The 25,421-nt window shown below is 45.4% G+C and overlaps 1 protein-coding gene across 4 annotated transcripts in view; it reads right to left on the bottom strand.

Annotated features, from left to right (window-relative positions):
- LOC112994481 (netrin receptor DCC) overlaps positions 1 to 25,421 on the bottom strand; it is a 547,074-nt gene that overhangs the window by 202,108 nt on the left and 319,545 nt on the right. For all 4 annotated transcript variants that reach the window (XM_026118858.2, XM_026118859.2, XM_064499826.1 and 1 more), the window contains exons 6-7: positions 25,138 to 25,292; positions 22,907 to 23,027 (exon numbers count right to left, since the gene is read on the bottom strand). In XM_026118858.2, coding sequence (XP_025974643.2) covers positions 22,907 to 23,027; positions 25,138 to 25,292 — 276 coding nt within the window. The remainder of the gene's footprint in view (positions 1 to 22,906; positions 23,028 to 25,137; positions 25,293 to 25,421) is intronic.

Raw genomic sequence — 25,421 nt, 5'->3', positions numbered from 1 at the left:
TGTCCAGCAACCTGATGCTATTGCTCATTTGTTGGCAGTTCACGTTGGTTATGCTGACGACGAGAAACAGAGCTACTTCTCTCTGATAATGAAGAAACAAGGGGAAATGCAGAAGCGATATTTAGGAGTGATTCTGCATGATGACAGAAAAAAATGAGCCAACAAACAACATTTCCTGTAAAGAGACCAGCAAACAAAGAATGAAACCCCTCCATCCACCTGACTTCTGCAACTGGAAATGGCGAGAGCTGTGCACGTTCGTTTAGGTTTACAATGCTGACACGGGTTTCTAAGGACAAAATTATCTGTAGCTGATCATGAGAATACTATATCAAAATATAATTACAGAAACAACTTATTTTGTTTGTCTTAAGAAAGCCTGCAAAGATACACACAAGCACATGTGAACTATCGGGTTAATGAAAAGCAGAGTTTGGCAATGGTTCACACACTCGTATGGATTGCAGTGGGCCTAAGCTCTCAAAACTCAAGGTAGTAATTACATTTGAATACTCTTTCATTTGAACTACATACGGGGGCAACTCAGCACAGCACGGCTGACACACGGGGCTCACCTGCGTGTAAACAACCTACCGCGAGGGCCAGGAACGACGACAGCCCGCGGCTCTGTGCAACTGGGCAGAGCCTTGAGCCCTGTCTCTGCTCAAGTGCTGCCTCCAAACTCCCCTTTTTACCTCCTTTCAAAAGGCTTCTGAATTTCGTACTTCCTCAGCTGGTGCTTTTAAAGCAGCTCCTCACCCCCTTGACGCTGTCTGCTGTAAGAGAGCCAAGAGCGAGGGAGCAGCATCGCTCGGGCTTGCTCCCCGCGGGGAATCGCCTTGCTGGGCGAAGCCTGCTAACTCATGCAGGGGCCAGTTCTCCGGGGAGCACCGCACATTGCTGGCAAACATTTGGTATTCTGCTGCACGCTAACCATCTTACACAAAGCAGAAAATGGCTTTTTAAACCTCATTCTGATTTTGTTGGCATATCTCTCATGCAGCAACAAGAGAAGGGGGATGTTCTCATTAAAAGCAGGTATCGCTTTCAAACACAGCATTGCCAAGGTTTGAAACAAATCCGACCAACAGGTGCTGTTAATGCATATTTGGTTGCAAGTCATCACACGCACAAGAAAATGAATACAGGATGTTTTGTTATTATCACAAAGGGACACAGGATAAACTAGCTACATACTCACTCCTTTTTTCTTTTTTTTTTTTTTTACTACTACAGTTTTGAATATAGCCTGGTTCAAAGAAAGCGTAAAAACACTTTGTAAAGGGCCTAATTCCATAACCACTTAAGGATGTTTACCCATTGCAACGTTGCACCGCGTGGAAACACTCAAACTACTGTCAACACCACAGCCGCATTACTACAGGGTCCCACTTCAGCTCTCTGGACTTGTTGAGGAGGTTTATTAACCCAGGCAAAGGCTCGAGTCATGCAGCAGCTCTGGCGCCTGCGCTAGCTCCCTCAGAGCGCAGATCTTGTGCCGGTATCACAACACGCCTACGGCTTTCAGCCAGCGACACCCGTCAGTGCGATCAGCGTAAGATTTAAAATCGCAGCTAACTTCTGTCGCATGCACATACTACAAATGCTGCCGGTGAGCCTTTCTGCACGGGGTCACGAGACACGGCACAAAGTCCACGTAACGACAAAAACAAACCTCTACAGGCAGTAGAAAATATTGTAAGGGGGAAAACATATTTGACCCGAGTTTGATAAGCAGCAAGACAAATCCTGTGTCATGCCCATGCCCGGCTATTTAGAGAGGCAAGAGGAAAGCGGAGAGTCGCTGAAGCCGTCTCGTCCGGAGACGAGCGCTGCGGGAGCCCCAGAGCAGGGCAGAGCAAACGGGGCTCTGTCCCCTGCTTCCCGCCGGCCAAAACGTGCCTCTCCACGACCCAAGAATACAGAAACTGCCATGGTAATCCAGGAAAAAAGAAACGGAAATAGGAAAACAAACAGGAATTGCCGTGTTGATTACAATAGGTGGACCCAAGACCCATAGTCTCTTTATCTCCATCTCTCTTCCAACAGTGATAATTCTCTACTGGTGCAAAAGATCGCAGCATGAAACCTAGCTTCACCTCTCCCATGTCAGCACGGAGTTATCTCCAGAGTCACCGGCTGGGAAGAGCCTGGACTTACCAACGGCCATACTAAAAACAGTGCGTGATCAACAGGGGCGAGGACACCAGCCCAGATTTATTTAGGGGACAAGGTGCGACCCTCAGGTGGCTTCTAGGGGTGGTTCACTGAGTCCTCTGGAGGAGAAGACATAACGTAAAACATTTGCTCCTTGTGAACGGACAGCAGCAGAGCAGGAGGCAACACCACACTCTTCAGCATAGCTACAGCTGCCTGGATCCATGCTACATTCCCTAAATGAGGAGTGGTTTGACATAGTTTCAAATTCATATATTCAAATAAAATAAAAAAAAAGACAAGACTTAATGCAAAACACTCCTTTAAACAGTATACCATTTTCTGCTTTACAGAGTGTGCTTTCTTTCTCAGGTCATCGGGGTAATGTAAGAAATGGCAGGCAGACAAAGTGCCTCCGGCGAAACCCGGGAGTACACCAAAGGGTACATTCAAACCATGGTCGCACTAGAATAATTCTCCCAGGTCTGGTGTGATAGCAAAAAACAAAGTGTTAGAATAGAAATCATCAGAGGCTGATAAGAAAATAATCTATCCGCAGCAAAAATGCATTGCATTTCCCAGGCTCAAGAAATCCATACTAAATTGGGAAAAAAAAAGAAAAAATCCTCCATGGGGCTGGTAATGGAAACGCATTGCTTTCTCTGAAGTGCAAGACGATACCGTTGGTACTTGGGAAGTGTAACAGCTAAAGAGGGGTGCCAGCATGCCGAGGGGTTACAAACAGCTTATTAAGAGGCAGCTTGCAATCCACTGGCATTGCATGGCGTGTTAAAAATCCCGCCTAATCAAGTAGCAATCGAATAATTTACACTATTACAAGATGGAAATCCTAAATACTGCTTTTCCAGACTTTGCAAACTCCGTGCTCTGCATCATAAAGCACGGACAAAACGGTGCACGTGAACGTTGCGGGTACGGCATGTGCTGTATGACCACGGATCGTCAGAACAGAACCGGATTTTGATTCCCGGAGAAGGAACAGCTGAGCACAGGTTTGATGCCAACCAGGTACCCAGTCAAAGGAAAATACCTGCCTTCGGTCTGTGCAATAGAGGATAGACAGGGGGTAGTATCAGGGGAAAACGGCCTCAGTCTGGTGCTTGCTAACGTCCTAAAGCTGCCACGTCTAATGCTTTAAAAGCTGTTTCCTTCACAACCTCCACGCTTAGGATAATTGCATACACTCAAGCAGTAGGTCAGGGGGGACACTGTTGTCCTATACACGCCAAGTTGAAGAAAATTAATTTCGTTCCCAAAAGAAAGGAAGTGCTGGCAAGACTGACATTAAACAATATTGATTCGGTGGCGCGAGGGTCTGGAAGGCAGAGCCAAAACAAACAAACCTGCTTTTGGAACCAGCATCCGTAATACATCACCGCCCCGGCGCGGTGCAAAGGGCTCAGCAGAGGACAGAGCTCTCATCCCTCTCCTGGCTCCAGCAAGAAGCTCTACAGAGCTCCTGGGAAAGGATCAGAATACAGCCCTACAGCCCTAACGAAAAAGGAAACGCTGGAAAAAAGCTCATGCATATCTGATGCTGAATGAAAGCCAGGGTGAGACTAACATACTGGAAGAAATATTAAAGAGTGTTTTCCTACAAAGATTGCCCCGGCAAATTCTGTCAAGGTTACAAAGACCTTGCGTTATAGCTTCTGTAAAAGAACAGCTGTCTGGAAACGGACTTGCAAATGTACCTGTGCCTCCCTCTCATCGCTCTCTTTTCTTTTATTCATTTCCCTTCTATTTATTTCAATAGTCCCCTTCTGCTGGCGTCAACTATATCTCCTTCCCTTCCAACTCTTCATAGATTTCCATAAGAGAAGAGTCTTCAAAAATGGCATTTTCCAGTACCAACATGTTTAAAAAAATAATAATAATCGTATACATGAGAGTACACTGCACTTCATTAGATGTGACAGTCACACTGCTGCACGGGGTCTGGTCTCGCAGAACGCGCTCCAACCCAGCTACCTATGCGCTATTTCATCCATCAATACAAACAGTGAACTTTGTTGTAACACACAGACCAAACGTGCCTTTTAGCCATCTACCTCTGTCTCCTGTAAAAAGAAAATACCCTTCCCCTCACCAGTGCCACCCCTCCTCTAAAAAATCCCAAATCGCCCCATTAGCTAAATGAATCCAAAAGCTGTTCCAGTGAAAATAGCAAATTTCTACAAGTTTTCTTCATTTTTTGCTGAAAATTTGCATTTTTCTTTAGAAATGAGACTCTGAAGTACTTTGTTTTCGGTCCATTTGATATTAACTTGATTTCATTTTCTGCAATTAAATGAAAATACGTTTGAGTCCATTCAGTAAAACGTTATCTTGGTGTACGCTCACTGGACAGACATCTGCTCTCCAGCGTGCCAGAGTCACTAGAGGAATCTCTTTCCGAATACAGTTCAGACCCCCCCACGGAAAGCTCTCTAGTTACGTTAAGTAACGTACCCCTAAATTCACCATAGATTCACAAAGCCTAAGTTGAAAACAGACCATTTAGCTTGGCTTCCTTAAGACAAGTTACAAAACAGATTCAGTTATTCCTGTCCTTTGCCCAGTATCTTGTGCTTAAACAAGTACTGGGCGTTTAGCTGAAACGCACCTTTGAGAAAGCCAGCTAGAAAGGGGTCGCGGAGAGAGACGCCGGTCCCCATCACCAAGGTGGTCTCACGAGCACTACGGGGAGACATGGCAGCAGCCCCCTATTTCTGCTCACTAATCCTTGGCTTGCATACCCAAATCAATGCATCATCCCTTTTCTCCATAGCCCTGCACTGGGATTTCGGTTTGAACCGCTTCTCTCGTGTTGCTTTTCCTATATCCTTTCCAGAGCTATGGCTTTCTGCAGCATTTCTCTAGGTATGTCCCACTTTTAGCCCTACCTATGTTATTTAGCAGTTGCCTAGAGTTAAACGTGTGCTGTTTGAATAGGCTCAGTTCACTCAGCTGCCCAAATCATTCCCCGTGTCCATCTTGAACCCATTTAACTCCAGCGCATGAACTTCATAGCTATTTTCAGGTAATCACTCTTAGGCGCTGAATAGCACCCGGCCAAAGGACAATCTCTGTTCATTGCCGCCAGCAACATACCCATTCAGAGACGATTCCCAAGTCATTAACTTATCAAGAGCCAGCCAATTTTTAATCCATTAAATGTAGGCTGCATCGACAGCGAATGGTGTTCACGTTCTGAACGAGGACGTCGGGCAGCTCCCAGCCACGCGTCCTCCAAGCATCAACGCCTGCACGGCTCCCTCCAGCACATCCACAGGTAATCACGTCACACGCGGGAAGCGGGTGGCTTTCTCGAGACATCTTCCACAGAGCCCTGCATGTAGCTATTGAATTTTTTTTTCTTTAATCCATTATGAATTGAATCCTGTGTCAGATCTTCCCCCTGCCTCCCCCAGACTAGTATATACTGAACTGGCTAATACTTTTCGAAGTCGTTCACCTGCCATTTTTGAACACCAGCCCAGCAATGTATATGTTTACAGCTTTCATTTCTGGAAAGCTGCCATATTCTCGCTCAGATTTAGGCTAAAAGTAAGTTTTGAAATAGCTGAATTCCCTATTACAAGATTTCTGGAATTTGCCCAGTTCACCTGTAGCTTCCCTCCAGGAATCCTAGAGGGAAGATGAAAGCATCTTAAAGCCTTGCACAGTATTATGTTGTCTTACTTGCAGCCAAATATAGACATCTTCATTTCTGTTCTCCTTTGAACACTTTCATGCTAATGATAATTGAGGAGATAGACTTTGTTTATAAAAACTCCTACTTTCGCTCCCTTTTCTAGCACGTATTCTTGCATTTCAATGTTAGCCGAAGAACCTAGATATATTTCTTCTCTTGTCCTCTCAAAGCTGTCTTCCCCTCTTAATTTCATCAGTGCAGCTACTCATCTTAAATATTTCTGAGCTGATTACCAGTGTGGCATCTATCTAATTACAAACATCATCTTGCACTAAGTCTACAATCAGTTCCCTCTTTTCCCAGGCATTTTAACCCTTTCTTACCCCAGCCCTTTGCAATATTCTCAGCCATATTTTTATTATTTTCTCCACGTTACAATATTTCTAAAATAAGGTCTTTGAGAAAGAAATCATAGGAAATAATAGGCTGCATGATACAGCGACTATGTTTTGTGTTTCCTTATTTCCACACGAGAATTTTGGGCAAACATTGCAAGGCAGGGAAAGTAGCGTGTATTTTTTTTGACATTACAGAAAGCAGTTTAACACTCTTCCCCTGTGTCACAGCTGTTGCTGGAGGACTGACACCGTTTGCTATTTCCCACACTTCGTTGCTCTGCCCTCTCTCAAACTCAGTATGTTTTATACACATTAGATTACCAAATCTCCTTCTCTTGCACATGCAACCACTAACAACGGTGGCACAGACCCAAGAAATAATGAAATACAAGCCGTAACCAATGTAACCGGCGTAGCCGACTTCGTCCGCGGCTCTCCAGCTCTCTCCAGCGGCAGACGGCAGATAGCGATAACCAGCGCGCTGGGACACAACCGGGCCGAGAGCTGCCACCATCACCCGGGGACGCATCGGTGCCACTCCGCGAGACGCCGGAGCCCTCGCTGCCGCGTCGGCTCTGCAAACATAGCGGCCGCCGGGCCGGGTTGCTCTAGAAAGCGTCTCCAAAGGCCATTGTGGAGGGTCTCGGCGGGCGGCTCTATCGGCCCAGCCAGCTGCCGGCTCCGCGAGCGGCCGCCACGGGGAGATAGCCACGGGCAGCCGCCCCCGGGGACCCGCGTAAGACCTTGGCACTCCGTTACGGCGCGAGCTGCTCGTCTGAACGTGCAATGGGATTGCTTACGAGAGCTGAACCGCTTTAACTCTTCCTAGGACCTTCGCCTTAGCACTGGATTCATGCGTGTGCATGGACATATCATCGTACCTGTCAGCACGCTCATACCCACCTTTGCGTGCGCCCAACGGCGCTCCGCATGCTGGCTCCTCCCGTTGCAAGCAACCACCCCGAGGGAGCTTTGCAGGCAGCCAGCACCTTCAGAAGTTTCCACGTTAAATTCAGACTCAGTCTGAAGTCTCCTTTCCGAGATGGGCCGCAGCTGGAAAGCGGGAACGGGGAGAGGTTCGAGACACAGGCTAAGCAAAGCACTACGCGGCAAGGAAGGCCAGCCCCAGCATTGCCATTCGTTTACCAGGCTGCTTCGCTGCAGGTTAATATCTTCTTCGTGTTAGTTTGATTGCCTTTAAAATCTGCCTTCGGAAAGCTCCTCGCACGTAGGCATGCAGCGAGCGCCTTTTTTTTTGCAACGCATTTATATTCTTATACGAGAGATATTTTCTTATTAGTTATTCTCCCGGGCTGAATTGCTTAGTCCGCGTTTCCAAGGCGACCGACAGGAAGCAGGAGTTAAGCAGAATCTTTCATCTGGGAGGGGATGATGGGAATGGATGAGGGAGCGCGAGCAAGGTCAGGCATTTACCGCTGAATACAAATCTGTCACGCCTAATAGATGAAGCTCTTTAGTTTCCGAGCTACTCAGGCTGCTCCCAGCATCCAAGGAGAAAATAAAAAGACACTCAAGCATGAATGCCAATCAGCTCGGGCTGGCAACAATGATGTATATACATGTGCCACAGCAGCTGTACCAGGCTTGGCCATGGATGAAAGGAGAAATTAAATAGGTGTCAATAATTATAGAAGGTCAGGATCTAAATCCCGGAATACTAAATGTATTTCAATAATGTTGGATGGCAAAGCAGGGTACTTATTAAGCGGGGAGGCTCAAGAGGCCTAGAGGGGCGTGCGGCGAGGCGGTGGGGATGCCCGGCGAGGCGGTGGGGACGCGGTGCCAGAAGAGCAGCCCGGGGATGGACCGGTGGCCCCCGGTGGGCGAGGGGTGTCGAGCACTGGTGGCCCAGCCTGACAACGGCAGCTCTGCTGGCTGGGCAAACAAGAGGAGCAACGCGGCGGCCGTGGCCAGAAGACGGGCAGCCCCCAGGGCACGCCGCGTGGAAGGGAACGCGGGAGGGCGAGAAGCGATGTTCGCACCCCGGGGATGTCCTCCCGCAGGTCGCCGTCCCACGCGCGCTGCCGTTTGGAGACCTCCCCGGCAAGGAACAAGGTGCCACAAGTGCCAGGGTCTGCAACCTGCCCTCGGCTGGCGGAGATGAGCACGGACCCCGGCTGGCACCATTTGCAGAGAAAAAGGGTTGATCTCCATCGCAAACCCTTGCTGGGGCGCTGCAGCTCCTGAGTTGCTCCGAGATGGGGCAGATCAGTTGAGCATGAGCCCCAAAAATCAAACTCCTCGCCACGCAAACTGATTCGTTTTTCTTCCAGGCTGCACTGATTATGAACAAACACAGATGAAGCAAACAGAAAACGCTAAAGCTGGCTAAACTGAACCCTCCTTGGAGGATAAAACTTTGTATTACTCGTTTGTCTACAGATTTCAACAAAAAGCTGCTGCTTGCACTCCAAAAGCAAGACTTAATGGGATTTCAAGCACTGAAAGCCACAGGGCAACGGAAGTGGTGCAAATCAGAGTCCCATAAAGACGTACAAAAAGTTGCATATACAGTATTAATTTATATACGGCTTTGTACTTCTATGAAACAGCTTGGTTTAAAGTTGGCGTTGTTAAGCATGCCTTCAACGCTCCAGAAAACATCTTCGAGTATTTTGGTATTTAGTAGGTTATTTTTGCTCTCTGCTACAGTCAGTCATTTGCACACAAAGATGAACTTCACAAAGCCAGATCAATAATATAGACTTGCAAAAATCACAAGCAGCAGAAGAACATAATAAGCCAGGTTTTCATCTCATACACAGTGGTGAAATTGCTCTAATTTTGAGAGACTTCACATGAGAATAATTCGAGTCAGAAATCAGATTAATTCTTACTAGTAGACTGGCTTTAATTTCTCACTGACTTTTAAGAAACATGTATACTGAAGGGTACTGTAACTGGATTTAAAAAAAGAGCTGGCTAACAGTACCGTTTTTTCCCCAGCTACCATTTTTGGTTTCCCCTCTCCCTCCTCGGGGGCACATTACTTCTACCTATCCATCTGCCCTCACGCAGGTAATTATACCAATGGATTCCTAACAGATGCTTGTCAAAATCTGCTCTTAAAGACATTTACTGATGGAGATGACATAACCCCTCAGACACAGCGCACCGGAGCAGCTTCATTAACCATGTTGATGTTTCATTATCCTCAGCATCGGAAAGGTTAGGCTTTTTGGTATTAACCCTGAATCTTGCTTTCTGCAATTTGTCCTGTTTGTAACGGGGCTTCAAAGAACAAATGATATTCTTGATTTTTTTGTTGCTACTTGTGCATTTGAAAACTGGTATCATGCATCTTCTCAGGCTTCTGTTTTTGCATCTAGAGTGGCCCAAGTCTTTCAGTCCTTCCTCCTCATGAGCCCCTGCCATGCCTTTTGCCTCTGGTTGCTTCAGCGAAGGGCTCAAAACTGGCAACGGTCCTTTCCCCTGAGGCCTTGCAGTGTGGCCACTTGGGCAAACAGAGCATTGCCTTCATCTTGCCAACTGCTGCTTTTCAGACTGCAGCCTGGCTTTCCTTTTCTACAGATCAAAAGCTATTTTAGGAAGGATTCATTATAATTTATGAGTTTAGATATGTACTTTTATCTGGCCACAGATAACAGAAATTAACTCAGTTTTCATTGTATCATAATCTGGCTTGAAAGACAGTGATCAGATTTGATCCCTGCACTACAGCAAAGGCTTTTCTTCATTCCAGGCGTTGGGCTCCGGCTCCACGCGGAGCCCGACGGGAGCTTCCCAGCCAGTGGGCATCCGGGGAGACGACCCAAACGCAACACCTGGACAAAATCATAGGATTAAACATTGCCCCAGCTAAGTTATTTTATGCGTCTTAACCTCGAGGTAACAGCTAATGCTTGGTTATTACTTCCCATAAAGGAGAAAACGCAACGGCAGATGACCATCAGAGGCCAGGCAGGGTCGGGCCCCGTTAGCCCTCCCCACACTAACTAACACAGCTCCTCGTTAAGAGTCCCGTTGTGTGTAACAATTACAGAGGGACAATAGTGTCCTCCCCAGCTTCTCGGCTCTTCACCCAACTCCTGCTTCTTCTGCAGGGTTAACAGCTGTGACAAATATTTCAAAATTCCCATCCTGTGGTTTCTTCTGCGTCATCAGATTAGCAAAATTATGTTTCATCCAAAATTACGTTGGCATAGATGTTTTAACTGACAGCGGCTAGGAATGGTTGTTGCTACCTGGTGGACTGACACTAAGCTTGGGCAGGTAAAATCCCACCAGCAGCTTCTGCGATGAAATTGTTCCTATCTCCGAGCAGCTCAGAAATCCACCCAAAGTTACAAATAACAGGGAAAAACCCCAACAACCCAAAAGCAGAAACAAACAAAAGCTAAACAAAGAACATCTAAGCTTCCCTTAATCCTGGTTTAAGAAAGAATGAGTAATTATGAGCTGCAAAGAGAAGTCTGTATAATCCTTGCTCTGCTCCGTTCCTACCACGAGCTAGTAGCGCTCATCAAACGCGATACGCTGAACCAGAGCCTCTTCCCAAGCCAGGCAGCAGAAACATCTATGCCAGCGAGCGCTGCATCGCTCCTCTCGGTAGCCTGGCTTTGACAACGAGCCGACCAAAAGGATTTTCCAAAGCTCTGAGAACTAAAAATACGATTTTGCAGATTCGTCGGGTTGCACTGACAGTCACCTGCCCTTTTTTGCCAATCTGAGCAAACTTATTCACTGCCTGGAGAGTAAAACCCTGAACTCCTTAGGCCACATGTATTACCGGTAAACACATCTCCAGATGCTCACTTGACTATCAGAGATTTGTGCCTCAACCCAAAGGTAGCTGCAAAGCCACTGTACTCTAAATCCTGCGTTTCCAGGATTTTTAAGACGTTCCACCCGCAGAGCTGTCACCAGCCCACGAGAAGCAGAAGGTGTAGGGACCCTGCCAGCGTGGACACCCTTGCTTCTCTTGGCCACATCCCCCTCCATCCCTAGCTTCTCTCACAGCAGTAGAGAGAGGAGAGGAATACTTATATTTTTAGTCAGGGACCAAAGAAAGAAGAGGCAGGGATTTTTTTCCCCCACCAGCTCTTTGCACCCTTGCCTCCAAGCTGCCCCACTCCAGTATGAAACCATCACCTCATCTCTTGGCGCAAGAGCCAACGGGTGACTCTTTAGGCAGAGTTTTAGGATATTCAGCGGAGAAATGGGTGAGCTGCCTGAACGTCATCGCTGTGCTCACTACCGTCTGTTTCTGCAGATGGAAGTGCCATGAGCACTACATGAAACAGAAGCTGAAAACACCCTTCACCCACAAATCCACAGCGGGATTAGGACATTCACGTGGCATTAGAGGTTTAAACCTCCTTAGATAGATGACAGCATTGTCTAACACTGTGTAGGATGGATGCAGTTGCAATTCTGAGGAGAACATGGTTACTACACTGAAGGATTCGCAGAAAGTAGGTCCAACGCACTGGAAAAATCCTTTAAAGCGAATAAAAATAACACAATGAAATCAAGAGAAGAAAAACACTAAGCAGGGTGGAGGGACGACATCCCATCCATGAGAAGCGAGTGCCAGCGTGTGGAACGGTCGCCTGAGCCGCTGCGCAGAGCGGGTGGTGGGGCTGGAGGGGGTGGTGACGGCGGGCAACGCAGTCTCGGCCACAAAGCCACGTTTCCAGCCCCAGCTCGCACACGGGAAGGGAATGGCGGGAGTTTTTTCCACCTGGTCAAACCCCAGGACCTTTCCAAGATTCACATCTGGCCTTGTAAGGAAAGTTACACGAGACAGGGGAATGATCCTGATCTCAGCCCCTGCAGTACAAAGTTGGTGTCTTCGGCAAATCTGGATTTGCAGTAGTGCAGCCAAAATTGGAAGCAGATAAGTCTGTGGCAAACACGACCATTAAATAACCACCTGTAACAGGCCATCGCAACAGAAACGCTCCACGCAGCAGTGCGACCAGGGCAGGGCCTTAAGCTCACACCACCGATAACCCCATTCGAGCTGCCCACACGAGGCAAACGCTGGTTTCTACGTATAAAGGGGCTGGCACATTTAATTTTGACAGGACCGGTTTTAGAGTATGTGCTCGAGGACAGCGAATGGTAACTTCTGATAGCTGTTCACCTTGGCCCTCTATTCCGTGGAGGATGAGGGTGTTTTCTGAGCAAATAATGGCTATCACTGCTTTAAAGCCAGCCCTCCCCATTCCAATCTTCCGCTTCCAGGGAAAGCAATAGCAAGGCGAGAACGCTGCTGAATATAAATAGGAGCAAAGCACATTATAATTACAAATCTGGCTATCCAGTGCACAGCTCTAAACCCTGAAATGATAGGCTGACACTGTCATCCCAAGCCAGACACCAATTACAATTGCATCTCAGCGAGGCCGCGGAGCCAGACAGGGGAAGGGCCGGGTGAAAGATGCACCCTCACAGGGATTCGGTGCCAAAACTTCCAAGAAATTTCATCCTGCAAATTATTAGCAAATCACTCAAGCTAAATAATTAATGCTTAAAACAAGGTGCATGAAATTATTCCCAAATGGTGGTGGGGAGAATGGGAGAAAGGAAGGAAGGGACAGAGGCGGAAAAGGGGGGATACGAGACGCCTGCTTCTTCTGTCACTCACGGAGATGAGACATTTGCATTCCTGGAAGAAACGTGCCTGCTCCATCCCTCAGGAGCTTGCATGAGGCTTTTTTTTAATTACTCTCTGATCCTGCAGATGTAAACAAACATACAAACAGAAAGAGCACAAACAGGTCTGATTCGACATCCGAACCAAAACAAAAACACATCACCACCACCACCGAGGCACTGGGCAGCGTCAGGACAGGAGCGCGCTGGTTTGATTCTAATAAGAGACACTCTGCTCCTAAACTGAGCTTGCACTGGAAAATCAATTTGTGAGCTCATTACATAAATCCATATTAAACTATTTAGTCTATGTTTAACACTATAACAAGGATAGTCTGGGTGAATTAAATGGATTTTATTTCCAGGTGGCAGAGCGCCAAACATTGCCTTTCTTTTAATTCTTCTCTAGATTCTATTTTTTTGTTACACTGAAAAACTATTTTTTGCACATAGGTGAGCAGCCATCCACTCGCACGTGCAAACACATGCACGCACAGGAATAAAAAAGGTGGCAATCCTTTATCATTGGAGCTGTAGGTGCTAGCAAAATCAATATATTCTAGTCTGCAGCGTGATACTGGCAGCATGTTTGGATAGCTCATGCTCCTGCTTCGTGCATCTTCCTGCTGCAACAGACTGCAACAGCGATGCACAGCAGGGGCCTCGGTTGCTCGCGGAGAAACAGATGGTGTAGGACCAAAGACCGTCCAAAACATGTGAGCACATTCAGTGCAAAAACTTATTTTCCACTCTATCAAACCTATTATAGAAGATACAGCACGCCCATGTCGCATGGTGAACTTTGCGGTCAATTATGTTTTTAAGTAGTAAATAATAAAAAGAATAAAAAATAATAAATAATAAAAAGTGGGGTTTGGTGGGCTTTTTTCTCATGCAAAAATGAAAACTTCACACGCACAAATTGAAAAAAGCGAAGACTTCTGTGGGAAATAACCCCCCTGTGACACGCTGTGATTAGCAGCCAAGGCAGCAGGCGCCGGCTCGGGCAGCGCTCCTCCAGCAGTGGAAAATAACTTAAGAGGCAGGTCAAGAACAGCAATCAGGTGGACAGCAACGCATGAAAGATTTTACTACCATATAAACCAAATAAAATAAAAACTTCCAGCATAACTTTAGAAAGACCATAACTTTCAAAGTTTCTAGATCACAGCAGTGACACAGCAAGCTTCGTTTTCCCTAAATCTTTCCGCCAGGGAGCAAAGATAGAAAGTTAACATTACTGGCAAACATGCCTGAAGATTAATTAGCCATTTCCCCATAAACTCGCCTCAAAACTTGCTCCGTCATCTCCACTCGCAGCTGCTTGCAGCCGCCTGCCACTGTCCCTCCTGTTCCTCCTTTTCCCGCATTTGCAGGATTATCGACTATCACTGACGTTTTCTGTATTACTTAAACTGAGTTTATTAATGCATCTAAGGTCTCATTCTGATATCTTTAAAATAAAACAAAGAAAAGCCTAGCACATCCTCAGCCTACTCAATTTACTTATATATAAAAAGAAAAAACACTTTTGTGTACAGACCATGTGACTCTCCCTCTTTATAAGTATTCATTTCAGTTACATAGATATATGGCTATATATACACACATAGAGCTTCCTTCAAGTTCACAAAATGGGAAATAAAGCAAACACATCAATCTTGTGAGCGCACAGGGCTATCGGGGTGGAGACAGGCAGCACGGAGGGGACACGGCTGTGCAACTGTTGGATACAGGCAGCAGGAACCGCCGACGGCCTCGGCTTCAAAACCTACCTCGCCTTATATCTTATTCAGCTTTCTCCAGAACTTGACTCAGCGCCTTTCAGGGATTTTTCTACAGCTTTTCATCGCTGTGTAATTGCATTACTCTAAGTGAAAACATAAAACGCAGAGGTAATGCCAAACCTGACCGGGCAATTCTCGAATGAGCTCTGCAAGGAAACACACTTGCTCTGCGCTCCAGAAACTCCCATACGAGAAATGAAGCTTTCAGGTACGTAAGTCTACTTGGTCACATAACAGTTGTTAAAAACAAGATGTCCTTCTCAAGGTTAAAATAAAAAAAAAAAGAAAACGCAGCTCAGAACTTATAGTAAGAAGATTTCCTATCTGAAATGATACCAATCACATTTGATGGTCTGCAACTAACTCATATAGGACCAGAAAGTACATCACTTTCCATATTCATAACACAGTCACTTCGTGCTGCTGTTCTGACAAATTAAATTCTAACAGATTTTGAAGTGTTGGAACTAATTGTGGAATTATTCATCCTATCTTGCGATTATTCTCATGTTACCACATAAAGTCAATATACAGTAAGTGATATTTTAATTAACACCACTTAAAACCTAATTGTATTCCAGTTTCCCATGACTATTATTTATCAAAATTTATTCTATGTTAATAAACATAAAATCGCAGCAGGCTGGATTTTAAATGGTTAACAATATTAGAGAAGATTATAACAATATTAGAGAGGATGATTACCCTTCTTGCATTTTTTTTTCAAATTATCCTAATCTGTTTTCAAATACATTTGTGTCCCTATCAGAATACAGACAATAACTCTTCCTCTCTTACATGCTATAAGTTTCGAACTATTTTCTATGAAATTATCTATTGTCTTTAGAGAACCTTTGTGTTTGTAACTCTCAAATTTTGTTCTCAATTAAAAAAATTCTAAATGATTCAGAAACCACAGATGGCCGCAAGTACCCAACAGCCCCCTAGGCCACTACCTTTAAAATTTGGACCTTCCAGTCCGGCACTAACCTGCTGTACTGCTGAAGGCACTGGACCTCCCCAAGCACCTAAATTTCTCCCAGGAGGTCTGGGGTCACCAAAGAGTCCATCCCAGACACCCCAACCTGCACCCAAGCCCTGACCTGCACACCTACACCCTGCGTTTGCTGCCCTCGGCCGTGACACCCAACCGCGCTAGCGATGGTGGGCTATGGTAGAGCCCCAACCGACAGCACAAGCCGTGAAACCTCCTCCACTCCCTCGCACGGAGCAGCCGTGCATTGGGAGCACTCGGGAGCACGCGTGGAAGACCTTGGCTCACATCCTCCCCGTCTCAGATTGCAAGAGGCATGAACACACTCCTGCTTGGACAGACAGCACCATGGACACCAAAAGCATTTTGGACTGCGCTCCCTCCTCCTCTCTCCTGTTGAACCTGTCAATAAAATTACGTGTTAATTTAGGTAAGATCTGGATCGCAGGCTTCTCGAGTGAGATGCTGAGGACCAGACTGCAGAGCCTTTCCAACCTGTCTTACCTTGCCCAGGTGTTTCATACAGAGCAGCACAGCCTCAGCACAGCTGAGGGAAGTCTCACCTCAGGATCCCCGACATGTAGTTACCGGTATATCCACCAACACAACACGAGAGATCCTACTTCCAGATGAGGAGGAGTCTCCTAGCCTCCCCACGCTCCCCTGAGCCGGGGCCTCCCTCTTGCTGCACTTCTCCCCTGCATGCCCAGCTTCTCCAGGGCTGCCTGCCCCACGGTTTCACCCAGGCGGGGATGGGAGAGAGGCTCCTCTCCAGCCCGGCCAGGGTCCTCAGAGAGGACCAAGACCACCAGTTCCCCCTGGGCTGAGCAGTGTGCAGCGCTCAACGTCCTGAATGTCCCAGGACACAAGGACCCTGCAGCTGCCAGGCTTTTAGATCATCATACCTCTTACAGAACACAGCTGCCCCTTTTTCTATCAGTATTTTAAGCAAGACCAAGCATCTCTAACTGCATCAGCCATGCTCAAAGCTTGCCAGGAGGACAAACCTCCGTGATGCCTAGCTGCTCCCACCTGCATGTTTCTGAGCAAGTCAGGACCCTTGTGGTCCAAAACAGAGGTGTCTCAATCCCAGAACCTGATCACAACGGATCTGAATGGTTCCCTTAACTTATACGTTTAGATTGATGCTAAAACCACCCCAGGCATTAAAAAAACCCTCTAAATACCATGCGAACTTCCTGATGTCCACAGGGGAATTCTGGAAATGGTCTTTTCACTAATTTGTCACAGTCCAAAGTTTCCAGCAAGGCTCACTGAATCAAAGGAAGAAATAACCAGAAACGACCTCAGGAACTCAACTAATCCTTTCCTATACTCCATAGCAGGTTTAAAAATACCCCTATTATTCCTAGCAGATGCTTGTCTAACTTATTCCTAGTAGATGTTTCCCTAAATTGTTCATAAAGGCCTGCAGATCCAAAAATCTTCCAAGCTAATCGACTGCCGGGCTTCTGTCACCCTTCTATCACCTCTGTTGTTTTGAGAATAGGCTTTACATACCAACTTTTAAAATCAGAAAAATATTCTGCTAATTTTGCATTTTTGCGTAAGTCTGTTATAAATCCCCAGTAAGGTGTCATAATATTATGGCAAAGACCACCATAAAAGCATATAAACAAAATTTATTCTTAGCATTATCATGATTATTACGGCTTATATGGTGCAATAAATGCGAGCAGCATACTAGTTATGCATACCAAAATAAGGAAATTAAGTCTCTTGTTTCAACATGAAAACACATGACACCACAGTTCGGGAGGTGGTTCTTCTCCCCACCCATGGATGTCATGTATTTTACTGCTGTTGGTTGCTAGCTGCTGCCTTGCTTTGCCCTGGAGCACCTCTGGGCAACCATCCCTGGTGGCAGTGGTCCAGGCTCGATGACGATGCAGCACATTTTTGGCACACGTGCTTCAGTCATCTCCAGCACCGGGAAAGAGCGCCCCAGAGCCCGTTTAACAGCGGCTGTGTCTATCCCGCAAAATCACCGCCCGGCCCGGAGCCAGCTGGCAGGGACCGCTGCAGGTCCACGCTGCCGGGGCTCCCTCCCTTTGCACAGAGGCACCAGGTTCGGGCTACGTCCCGCTTCACCCCTACGTCCAGGGGCGTAAGGCATCGCTGGGGTTTTGTGCAAATTTTTTCAAAACGTATATAAACACACACATCCATACATACGTATCTTCTACTCTGAAATTTATGAGTGGGGTCTTGAAACGGTCGCTCCCTCCCTTCTCTTCCGTACCTGGCTAAACGACGTGAGGCATCTCTGAAATCTGCTATTGCGAATTCAGGGCAGAGTCCCCTGAGCAGACAGCACAGCCCAGCTCGCTATGCTCGGCATTTTATTCATAAACACGCATTTGCCTAACCTGCTTTTAACATTTCCAATAAAGAACATTCTTCACCACTACCTTTTCCAGTGCTTTACCATCCTGGTTGGTCATTCTAGCCCTCCAAGGACTAGAAAGTCTGAACTTTTTAATTTCAAAACTAGCTCAGCTTTTAGAGATTAACATAGTTTTTGAGTTTTTTTGCTTTCTTTTAGTGGGAAAGTAAGACTTAATGATACTAAAGGGAGAGGAAAACAGTGCCTTACAGAATGTTTCTAATTGGAATTCAGGGACAGAGAAAGATTTCTGAGAACTGTTTGGAAAGGTAATTCACAGGTTTCCTGATCTAAGCCTTATTATGCAGACAAATGCAAAGCCTTTGCAAAGATCTGGCACATGCAAAAACATTAGATTTGCTAGCTGCTAAGCTGAAAATCTGACATGAAGAGGAGTTACACAACTTGCAAGTTGAGGGATACAAAAAAGAAGGAAAATGGGGGTAAAGAAAACAACTGAGCTGAGCAGAAAGCTGCACCTGAACAGCTGAGGTTCAAACTAGGCACCAACTCAGCAGAGACGAGCCAGGGACCCGGCCCCAAGAGGGTTTTTCCTGCTGGGAAAACGCAGCAAAGCACCTCCGTTCCCGGCCCAAGCCGAGGCAGCCGGGCTGGCCGGCCTCCGCGCTGCCGCAAACCGTTTCTCAAATACCCCCGGTGCTCCAGATCCTCCCCGTGCGGCAGAGCAAACGCCCCGGTGCCTCGTGCAGTCGCCTGGCTCGTTATGCTGCACAGCACATAATTTTCTTCGTTGCTCTGTTTGCCAAGTTGGCTATTGCTGATAATACCAAGAGTGCACAATGATTTATAGCATTTTTGTCAGCCTTCGGTAAAGGCTATTTTCCTAAGCTGAAGACTTGTCTAGCAAGGAATTCGTTGCAGAAACACAGCTAATAATTATGCACTGTATATACAAGTTGATTACTTTACCCGTTTCTCTGGCTGGTCTTTCACACGACAGAATAAAACAATCCCTCCAACATCCAGTGAGTATCTGGAGGCTGGATCAGAGAGAAACTACAGGCATAAAGCAAATAACTGTTTAAATTCTTTACAGGGAGGTTTTCCTCTGGGATATCCTTCACATCTGAAGTATGCACGTCCATCACTCACTAACACAGTGCTCTCTATTCATTTCCTAGGTGTGCAAATAACAGGGTTTATACAGTTATAAAAATAAGGCAGTCAGCTGAGATCTCTTTTACTTGCTTTTTCTTGCAGAGAATTTGCTTTCCAGTGCATGCACTAGAAGCACATATTGTGGGCTTTATTCCAGGTACCTGCTTAATATCACTGCGAATTCCCATAGATTGTACAAAGTCCATAGGGGTCACCTCCCTTTAGCAGAATTAGGATATAGAAACAGAGGAAGCCAAGCAGTGAAGTGGCCTGAACAACCCAGGACATTTGCACTGAAGATGACAAGAGAACTGAATATCCTTAAGTCTGGTTTAATGTTTTTTTGTTTGTTTTAAAACAAACATTTCAACATCTGAAGTCAGATTCCTTTTCCTGTTATACACTTGCAAGCAGCCTCTTCCCAAGACGTTAGCAATAAAGTTGTTAATGGGAAAGAAATGGAAAAGGAAAAGAAATAACACCAAAATGCCTTTTCCCCAAGTGTTCTGGAATCCACAAATACACACTAATTTGTTGACTAACGCATATACTGTAGACCATCTACCATTACTTGTTTTTTTCTAGGTCATAATAAATCATAAAATGCAATGTCTCTCTAGCCGTAATCTCAGTTAAAAAAAAGAAATTTTACAGTTCTCAGGGAGCTCACTGGCTTTTTACAGTCTAAGCAACACACATGGAAATAGGTCCCAGCATCCCATAACCACATCTGGAATACTAAAAGTGGAGGCTGCCACCTGCATGAACTCCAAGCCCATTTGCCTTTCACTCCTCATTTCAGCATTGGCTAATCCCAATTTAGCATCGCACTGTTTACAAGGGTGTATTTGATGGGTCCCAAGTTGATGTTATTTGCGCTTGCTTTAAGGCCAGCTTGTGTGTTGCTGCTGCAGGTTCCCCACTCAACGGTGGTCAGAAGCGGGTGTGAATCCACACGTCTGCACAGCAACGGCAGGAGTGTGAGCAATCAGACTGATTATACCCTTCCACCTGAGCAAAATTTTTAATGTCCCCTAACACAACATCCATGATACATTTAGCCCACGGCATGGTCAAAGTTATTTGTGATAAATAAAAGCAAAAATGATCCATGTTTTTATGGATCAAAAAATAATTGGCTCTTCTACCCTCATGTTGCTTTAGGGTATAAATCACTGTTAGTGTAAAATCATTACTAGTTTACATAAAGGGTTTATTTGACCCCAGCTGGGCACCGGCCGCTGCCGAGCGCATCCCAACAAAACCTAAACACTGAGGGCTATGGTCCTTCCAGCACTTAATCTGTATTTATAGGCGGCTCCTCCACCATCTGTGCGGGCTGCCCTTACCACCTCAGAGGAATTGGAGTGGCCTTGTTTGAAGATCTGATTAAATAGCCAGAAAAAAAGTAATCCATCACTTAAAAAGGGAAATGGAGACAGCTTACAATGGTGCCCTGTAGGTCCTTAGGATATTCTCTTCATTTTCTTGTATTTTGCCAATGCCAAACATAATAAACACCCAGAGAGCAGAATTTACTGACAGCACTTCACCAGCAATGACTGGGTGGTAGCAATGACAGTGATGAGTTAGGCAGTTTCCTCAAGGCTGATCCTAGCACTGGCTTAAACTCCCCTGCAGTAGAAGATGGTCTGCTTCCTACAGACGTTGGTATATGTAAATATAATTTAAGTGCATGAGCTGAACATGAGATCCAGACTAAAAAAAACATATAGAAAACAAACAAAAACCAAATGTGCATCTGCCCAGGGTGAGATTTGAAGTGGTTATTTTTGAGTGGGATGATGTCTCTGATCCCAGCTGACCTTCCTCAATATCACACGGCTACTTTTCTGCCAGTGAAACCTAGTTTCTAAGTGACTTCTCATTTTCACATTCGTCCCCAAGGAAAGATAACCTCATCACCACCTCTGGTGACTGCATGGAGCAAAGAAGGACTCAGCTGGCAGGACCCTGCATTGCACCAGGTGCAGGGCAAGTATGAAAGTGGAAATCCAAATAAGACCCTCTTGATCCTGACGTGCATCCACCACGCTCATTTAGCTTATGAGACCAACAGAGCAGGGCCAGGAGGGAGCACAGGCTGGGGTGGCACATGAGCAACAGGAGGATAAAACCACGACTCTCTGGACACTAGGCTTATTCTCTATTTGCCACCCTCCAAGTCTCCCATTAAGCCGCACAGTTTCACGGCTGCACAGTGTCTGTAGCCCGAGCATCTAGAGCAGGGGAGCGAAGCTGCAAGGTCTCTGCTGTGGGCGCTGCTTTCAGGCAGTGGAAAGAAAAGACTTAAAAGGGGACGCTGGACCACAAGGTAGAAGGAATAAGAGCAAGGTGAACTCAAAGGTGTGCAAAATCCAAATTCAGCCATTCATCTGGGACAAAGGCAGAAAACAGAGGGAGGAACATTAACCAGGTTCCCATCCTGATTTACTTTATTTATGGTAAATGCATGGAGGGACTTCGCAAACTGGGGGTTTGAGGCTTTCAGCAATGATCTCTCAGCACTTTTGTCTATCAGATGATCTTGGCTAAGCCCATGTGATGCTGCTGCTTCCCTCTGTACTGCATGTAATCGGTCTGTACAACAGTGCTTGTAACACAAAAGCTGGCCAGACTGAACATAAAGGGATTTCAGCCAACACTTCTGCTCATTGCTCAAACAGGAGTAAGGAAGAGTCAGCCATACCACAGCTGACAGAAACATGGGCTATAGCCCATACTTTTGCCCCTTTTTTCCAGAAGGATAGAGTTTTATCAAAGCTTTAAAATTTCCTACTGATGCTGTGTGTAAACTTTTCAAAGGATTTCCCGAAGAGATTCTGTGGTGTGAGCTACCAGGCTGGGTAATTGCTCACAGTGGGGCCATCTGGATTAAACATTTGTGGGTTACTGAGATTCTGCTCTTCCCAGTCCAGCTCAGAGAATGGACATTGCTTCTGCACATTCACTTGTTCTCAGTTTACTGACATAATCCATGAGAAGCAGTCAGTGTAACCTGCAGCCCAATGCAGGTCAGCACTAATCATCTAAAACCCAGAAACTTTATGAAAGGATTTTATCCACATTTTATGTAACATCTTGATTAAGATGAAGGCCTCTTTCTGTTGGTTTAAAATCCCCAAAAGCAACAAACCAAAACACCCACAATGCTGCAGAGCGCAGTCCACAAAATCAAACACCAATTAACTTCAGAGCAAAACAGAAATATTCATCCTTCCAGCATGCAGTGTAGACATAAACCTCACAATCTCCATGGTAGGCTGCACTTCAGACCCCACTGCCAAAGTGCTTGTTTCCTTCCTCCCTTTTTCCCCCGAAGACAAATGTTTTAAAACAATCTAACAAGGAACTACATATGATCTAGTTCCCTCTTGCTTCTGGACTACTTCCTTCCATCATCTCACTCATTGATGATCACCATCTTGTATTTCAGCAAGATAAAGCCCACTGACAGAAGGTGAGACACTACCATTGGCTTTTCATGCAGGGTTTAGTTGGCCTCCAGAGTCACTTCTACGACAAGGCCATCATCAGTAATAGCCCCAGTGAACAGAATGCCTCAAACTGAGTATCTGATAGTTTGGACACTTAACACACTTTTAACTACAGCTAGCCAGCTGGATAAACGATAGGGAGTAAAGAATAGGAGCTGCCCACTAGGGATTTTTATGTTAACAGTATTAATTACATCTACAATTCTGTGTGTCCTTTGCATCTTACCAGGCTCCGGGATGATTAGCTGTGCACTGGTCTGTGCATTCCCAGCATCGTTTTCGGCTACACACTGATAAAAACCTTCATCTGACTTTACCAAGCCCAGAATCCGCAAGTTGCTGCCACCCTAGAGAGACAGCAAAAAAGAAAGAAAGGAGGTGGAAAAAATGAATTAGACAATACCATCCAAGCTGAACAAGGGCTATAAGACTTCTACGCGATAGCTATTCTATGAAGCAAGGTACTACGTATGTAGTCTCAACTCTACTCATACAGCCCTGGTCCTTAGAGGCCTGTAATAATAAGCACCTTCATTAGATATCTATTGACACCCGTGCTGTCTGTGCACGCTCCCTGCTAAGGAAGGTGCCTCCATGAATTCCTGTTGTCACACAGGGTCAACCCAACACCCTTCTCCAGAGGCACGCTCCGACTGACAGCCATCACTGGTGTGGTGCTCCGCGTTTTGTTTTGGCTCTTTGCTGCAGGGAAGATTTAAAATAGCTTCCAATGTCAATGTGGTTTCAACAAATACTATTTTGAAGGTCAGATCCTCCTCATGGCCTGAGGCCTGGAGATCCTCAAGAAAAGGTCACTCAGCACTTACTCCATTTGAGACACATTTGGCTTCTGTTAGTACAAGCAGAAACCAATTATGTTGGGTTAAAAACTTTGAGTGAGGAGTACGCTCTGGATGAACCGTATCCTCAGTAAACAAAATTAAAAAGTGAAATAATAATTTTCTGCTACTGCTGCCACACAACCAAGACAGCAATAGACCTTTCCACTCTTTGGATGCTTAATGCTTCTGGCTGCTTTCTAATAAGCAGTGTTGTATAAAAAAGGTTGAACTTGCTATTCCGTATGGCAGAGTAATTCCATTATGTGTGAAAAAGCACCTAAGAATGAACCTTACTATTGATAGATAATTAAAATCTGTTAGAAGGTGGGAAATCAGAAAGCACTGAACAGTCACGTCTCTGAAAAAGCCGTATCTCGTGCCTGTAGACACCTTCACTGGGCGTTTGCTGGGATTTTCAGGGGAGTTCACCAACACCTCGGCTCACCTACAAGAGCCATTGCCTTCAGGAGAGAACAGCCAGATCAGTGCTTTGGGAAAACTCACTACAAATTCTTAGCTTTATTGCCTATATAATAAGGGTATTTGAACTAAAACAGGTTGGAGTCCCATAGGGGGGTGTTATTTCATGTGTTGTGCCCAATAATTCTCTTGGAAAACTTATAATAATGTCAAATGACCATTATCATTATTAACCCTCTGTGACTGACACAAAAACAACTTAAGAAATAATTCCTCTTGTCCCTGAAAGCATAAGCAATATAAAACTTTTCCTCAAACAAATCTCAAACGCAATACAATACATAGGGAGGGTTGTCAGACGAGAATTATGCTCACAGCAAAAAGCCTGCATTTTATTTTTAATTCCTGCAACTCTAAACAAATGTTGACAGGAAAGGAAGATGCTGAGAAAATGAAAGAGCTGCCCAATTAGGTGAACTGGGAATAGCACTTCTCAGCTCCCATTTAAGGCCATCACTCCTTTCACTAACAGAAGCCAAAAACATGCCCTACTGCATATCCCAAATACGCTGGAGGTTCTGTTGCATGCCCTGTTTCTCCTTGATGCTACTTCATCCTTTCTTTATCAAGTAGGCCATCCTCCTCCTGCTCACACAGCTCTGTGGAGCACCAGGAACATGTTCTCTAATCCTTGCTCCACTACCTTGATGCTTCAAACATTTATATTTAGAAGGAGAGACGAAGAAGATTTGTCTTTATCCATAAGTCAAGGCATTATACTCTTCCTCCCTCTGCACATTTGCCCTGTTTGCCACTCTTAATCTGCTATCCCACAGTACAGTTTCTTTGGAGAGAAGATTTATTATTTTTGTTCACAAAAAACAGTGGTGAAGAAGGGAGTCATTAATATGTGGTCATCAATATTATTAATAATAACTTAGAGTATGTCCTGAAATTGTTCTCTCTCCATGAAAAAAGCCATTCATACCTCACTAAATCTAGGAGACAATGTCAGCGGACTTGATGTAATCCCGAAGAAATGGTCCTTATTTGCATTAGGAGGCAGAAGATACCCGATTTGCTTTCTTTGAGAAAATTAGCAAGTTTATGAAGGCTATGAGTGGATCCAATATAAAAATACATTTCAAAACCCAGAAAAAGATAAGTTTATAATGAGAAAAGGCTGTATACTTACCACTATTTGAAAATAGTCACTAGGAATGACCACTTCGCCGTTCTTGATCCATTCCACCGTAGGGGCAGGCTTACCGGATACGGCACATTCAAACTCAATATCCATGCTCTCGTAGGCATAGAGATTTGAAGGGCGAATTAAAAACCATGGTGGAACTGCAAAAGATAGAGAAAAAAAGAAAACAGGCAATGATTGGAGGTAAATAAAGGCTTAGAAAGTAACTAATTTCAACAAGTCTGAAAAATATTAGATGTAAATAGAAAACATATCTGTAATTCAAATTA

The sequence above is a fragment of the Dromaius novaehollandiae genome, chromosome W (genome assembly GCF_036370855.1).
Source record: "Dromaius novaehollandiae isolate bDroNov1 chromosome W, bDroNov1.hap1, whole genome shotgun sequence".
Lineage (NCBI taxonomy): Eukaryota > Metazoa > Chordata > Aves > Casuariiformes > Dromaiidae > Dromaius > Dromaius novaehollandiae.
This window is presented reverse-complemented; position numbering and strand designations above follow the sequence as displayed.